At 37.4% G+C, this 5,041-nt stretch overlaps 1 protein-coding gene across 1 annotated transcript in view; it reads right to left on the bottom strand.

Annotated features, from left to right (window-relative positions):
- LOC115197957 (cell wall protein DAN4-like) overlaps positions 1-4,717 on the bottom strand; it is a 15,459-nt gene extending 10,742 nt beyond the window's left edge. Inside the window, exon 1 of the mRNA XM_029759622.1 lies at positions 4,669-4,717. Coding sequence (XP_029615482.1) covers positions 4,669-4,717 — 49 coding nt within the window. The remainder of the gene's footprint in view (positions 1-4,668) is intronic.
- Positions 4,718-5,041: the final 324 nt, after the last annotated feature.

The raw sequence follows: 5,041 nt of genomic DNA, 5'->3' as shown, positions 1-5,041 counted from the left end.
CGATGATTAAGTCGATGTATTTATTTATCGATGTAATCAGCAGACAGAAGTCCAATGGGAACGTCGCCAAGCTCCAATGCCGTAAAGGCTGAACAGGAGCGCCACAGTTTATCTTATTCCCATCTTCTCTTCTCTTCCCAATCAACTCATCATACACCTGCCTGCTAGCTCACCTGGCCTTCCTCTTAGCTGACACCACCCCTGAATGGACACCCACTGATGTAGCCTTCCCCCATAGTCTTATAAGGGAAAATGTAACAGTTTTAGATGATAGCATCACTATTCTATGTCAAGTGCATGCTTTAGAGAAATCAGTGGCCAACCTGAACAAGTTAAGATAACTCACATGCATAAAGACCATTAACTCCCAAAAGCGCATTTATGATGTGTTCAAATGAAGAAAACAAACTTTATTACAAATAACAATTAAGCTTTGAGCGAATAAACTACGAGGACATGTTCATATGCCCTTGGTTAAATAGTAATGGTTTAATAAAGTATCTCTCTCCTGCACATCTTGAAGAAAGTTTGCATGTCTCCTGTGAGGGGGCTTATATTAAACCACACATCCGGCAGGTTTTATTGCATATGCAAACATTTCTTAACTAGCATATATTGTAATTGCAGATGGTGCTTTAGGCTGGGTATAAAAAAACGATACATAATTAAATGCATTTAAAATAGATATTCCAAATGCAACTGCCCCGGTTTCACATCACTTCTAATTGCTTTTGAAAGCCTGTCTTTAAAACAATTGGTAAAGTGGAAGTACACAGACGATACGCCAGTGTGGCTTGCAGTACCACTCCACACTGCAGATAAAACACAAACTGACAGAACATTTGAAATAACTGTTGTTGAACAATTTTGTGGTGCATATTTTTGTAGTCTCTAAAAATCAAAGAAGCTTTAGATAAATGAAAAGCAGGCCTACGTTGTTAATCAACATTGACATTTTCAGACATACAAATCAATCAATCAAATCTCCACATAGATCAGAGAGATTAAAGACAGATTAATCCCTATTGGATGTAGTTTCTGTTTTTATTAGGCTATGCAATAGATCCAAACGACTTATTTCTTATTACAGTAGGGTAGTGTACAAATATTGGATTCCTACAGGGGGCGTGTTGTTGTCTAAATATGCTACAGAATATATACAGACGTGATGGAAATGGCATGTCAACTAATGAGTAGTATTTGTGAATGTGTCTGCGTATTAGCTTTGCGTCGAAAGGTTGAGCTATAACTACGGCTTACCAACGGATAATGGCTACTGCTACTAAAACAGACCATTGTCCCTCTAAATAAAATACCAATTCTGTCTCATTTGAATTTAGGCACAGTAAAACAATCAAAAGGGCAAGAGTGCAGTAAGAGAATTAACGAAATGTATCGAGAAAGCAAAGTCATATCGGGTTTATCTATCTCGCCCAAATAAAAGTATATAATTGAAATAAAAAGGCAATTAATATATGTTCAAGTATTATTTTCATTTACCTATGGGCTTTTTCAATACAATAATTCTGTAAAGTATGTTACATAGGCCTATTAGACATTTAAATCGCTTTCAGAAATGCCGTGCTAGTTGTAGAGTAATATGATGTCATAACTAGAAATATAACGGGAGATTTAATTTAGGGCTGTTTTAAACATCATTATACATTCAAAACGTCCTTCTGATATTTTCACTGAACAAACAGTATTTCGTGATTCATGGGATAGGGCAAGACAGCCATGGCCTTTCAGTCATATTCTTCAAAACTCAAGGGGTATATTTCAGTGAATAAAAATCAGAGGAATGAGAGAGGTATCAACTCAAAGAGAAGATAGCCTATTATTGAATATTGACTCAAGAGGTCTACTCATTACCAGATTGCTCTGCTCTTATCTTATCTTCTCTAATTTCAAGCAGAATTGCTTTGTATTTCTTCCAATGAAAAAACAGGTGTTCAATAAAACAGAATATTAGCTTTTTTTTTGTCTGAGGCTGGGACAGGATGAGAAGTTAACTTTAAACCCGAGCCAGCATCATATAGGTCTTTAGTAAGAGTTGGGGATTAAGGTAGGACTGCTAACCCAAAATGCTGCTGTCAATGTGGCCAGATATAGGACCTGATTGGCATACTGATCTGTTCGTTAAAATAAAGGCCTATAGCCATAACCACTATCACTACTTTTACTATTACTACGACTTCTGCTGTCATTATTGTACTCAGAATACTGTAAGAGCGTAGGTGAGAGGAGAAACAGGTAAAGTGCCTGCAAAAATGTACCCGATACATGAGAGAGACTACATCTAACACGATAACATTCTCTGTTGGTGCTTACCTCATCCTATGATTTCCACCAGCACAGCACTCACCACCACACCTTGCAATGAGGGAGACTAACACTTTTGAGAGGGATGAAAGAGTGATATCTTAGTGAGAGGAGACCTGGAACCAGAGAAAGAGAACAAGAGAGAGAGAGAGAGGAGGAGGGACTGATTAAGACTGGAACAATGTAGATATATCGCACTAAACCTTATTCCTTCTCTTAACCAGAAATGTTAATTTTCTGTTCTAACTATATGGTGTAGTTTCCACTCATATAAAATACCAGGAACAAACTGTGATACGAAAGCCTGATAAAGCGTTTCTTTAAATCTGCTAAAACACCATCATTGATGATGAGAAGCCCTGGAAAGGGCCCTTGGTCCGAGGGCCAGTAATGTGCCTTTATCACCTACTGTAACCAACTCATGTGGAAAACATTTCTAATCACTCCTCTTAAGTACAAGGCCAAACTGCTACCTTCTGTCTGGACCGGTCAAAGCGTTCCCTTTGAAATAACCAAACAAACATCAGAAAAATAAAAGGCAACAATTCTCCTTTGATTTCTGTTATCCTATTGCAAAAATCTCACAGCTTTCAGGCCTGGTTTTGTCCGAATCTCTTTGTGGTTACGTAATAACCAGTAGAACAGAGGGGCATTAGAACCAAATGTGAATGGGGCATGGAAAGGGGTTACTATGGGTATATGATGTCATGCCATGGGGTGATGTTACTGTGCTAAAATCATGAATGGGGAACGACTGAACAACAGACACATATAAAGCACATACTGTGCATAAAAACAGCAACAAAAAGAACAGAAAGTCTGCCTGTCCTTCCTCAGGTGTAGAAGTAAGGCACCATCCCCAAACTGATACCATATTCTCTTTTCAAAGTTGGAAAAACAAGAAACCCTACAGACATCCACCGTTTAATGCCACTAAACCTACTTACCAGATGCAGATTCATTTAGATGTTAACCCCTGGATGCTTTGCTGCATCATTTATAAAGAAGGGTAGGATAAAAAAAATATCAAAAGTGTTCTGTCTAAAGCAGCAAATTGTCACTCAGCACAGCCCAAGTGAAGATATGCTAAAAGGTTTTCTGTGCTTCTCGGGTAGACTGGGAGATACAGAGCAGATTATGTTTTATTAGCTGTTCATGGAGACTTCATTGTGAGATGAACGTTAACAATGTTCAATTGGCGCAAGACGGAACAGATTATCATTATGTTGAGAAATATCAATGCAATAATAGTGTCATTTCTACAGAGCAGAGTGGGTTAGAAGGAGGGCTGTGTGCTCGCATGCTAGGTGAGAGGAGAGGAGGGTCAGTCTGTTCTGGGTTTCAACACAAAATCTAAACAATAGTCAGGTTCTTATACATTTGAGTAAATATGTTTCAAATATGTTTTACTATCTATTATTTATTACAATAAATAATACAAATAGGAAGAAAAAAAAAATGTTTTATATATTTCTATTTACCAGCTGAAAAACTTCACACACAGACACACGTACTCAACGTTAAAATAGGAACTATCAAAGATCTAAAATGGAAACCTATCCAATATCAAAATAGAACCCTATCTAATATCTAAAAATAGGAACCTGTCAAAGATCTAAATAGGAACCTGTCAAAGATCTAAAATAGAAACCTATCAAAGATCTAAAATAGAAACGTATCAAAGATCTAAAATAGAACCCTATCTAATATCTAAATAGGAAACCTATCAAAGATCTAAAATAGAAACCTATCAAAAATCTGAAATAGAAACCTATCAAAGATCTAAAATATGAACCTATCAAAGATCTAAAATAGAAACCTATCAAAGATCTAAAATAGAACCTATCAAAGATCTAAAATAGAAACCTATCAAAGATCTAAAATAGAAACCTATCAAAGATCTAAAATAGAAACCTATCAAAAATCTGAAATAGAAACCTATCAAAGATCTAAAATGGAAACCTATCCAATATCTAAAATAGAACCCTATCTAATATCTAAAATAGAAACCTATCAAAAATCTAAAATAGGAACCTATCAAAATTCTGAAATAGGAACCTATCAAAGACCTAAAATAGGAACCTATCAGGATATAAAATAGGAACCTATCAAAGACCTAAATAGGAACCTATCAAAGATCTAAAATAGCAACATATGAAAGGCACAAAGTAAACACACAAGCAAATGTAATATGACAAACATACAGGAATATAAGAAGGAGTACAGCGTGACGTGTGTTGGTACAGGTAATACAGGTGATACAGATGACAGAGGTGACGAAGTATAGTGTGTGTGTGTGGGGGGGGACAGGTGTGTGTTATAGAGCACGTCTGGATAGCCTCTCACCGTGTACTGTGAGGTCTGATAGCAGGGCTGGTGGTGCGAGGGGTCCCATGTGCGCGGCTGTGACCGTCTGCTCCAGATTTGGATACAGCTATAGATCACCTGACAGAGCTGGTGTAAATGAGTCAGGTTTGTAGGTCTCCTTGCTCGCACACACTTTTTCAGTTCTGCCTGCAAAGTTTCTATAGGGTTGAGGTCAGGGCTTTGTGATGGCCACTCCATACCTTGACTTTGTTGTCCTTAAGCCATTTTGCCACAACTTTGGAAGTATGCTTAGGATCATTGTCCATTTGGAAGACCCATTTGCGACCAAGCTTTAACTTCCTGACTGATGTCTTGAGATGTTGCTTCAATATTTCCACATAACTTTCCGTCC

Source organism: Salmo trutta, chromosome 8, assembly GCF_901001165.1.
Source record: "Salmo trutta chromosome 8, fSalTru1.1, whole genome shotgun sequence".
Classification (NCBI taxonomy): domain Eukaryota; kingdom Metazoa; phylum Chordata; class Actinopteri; order Salmoniformes; family Salmonidae; genus Salmo; species Salmo trutta.
The sequence above is the reverse complement of the archived record's forward strand: the minus strand, read 5'-3'. Positions and strand labels throughout refer to the sequence as shown.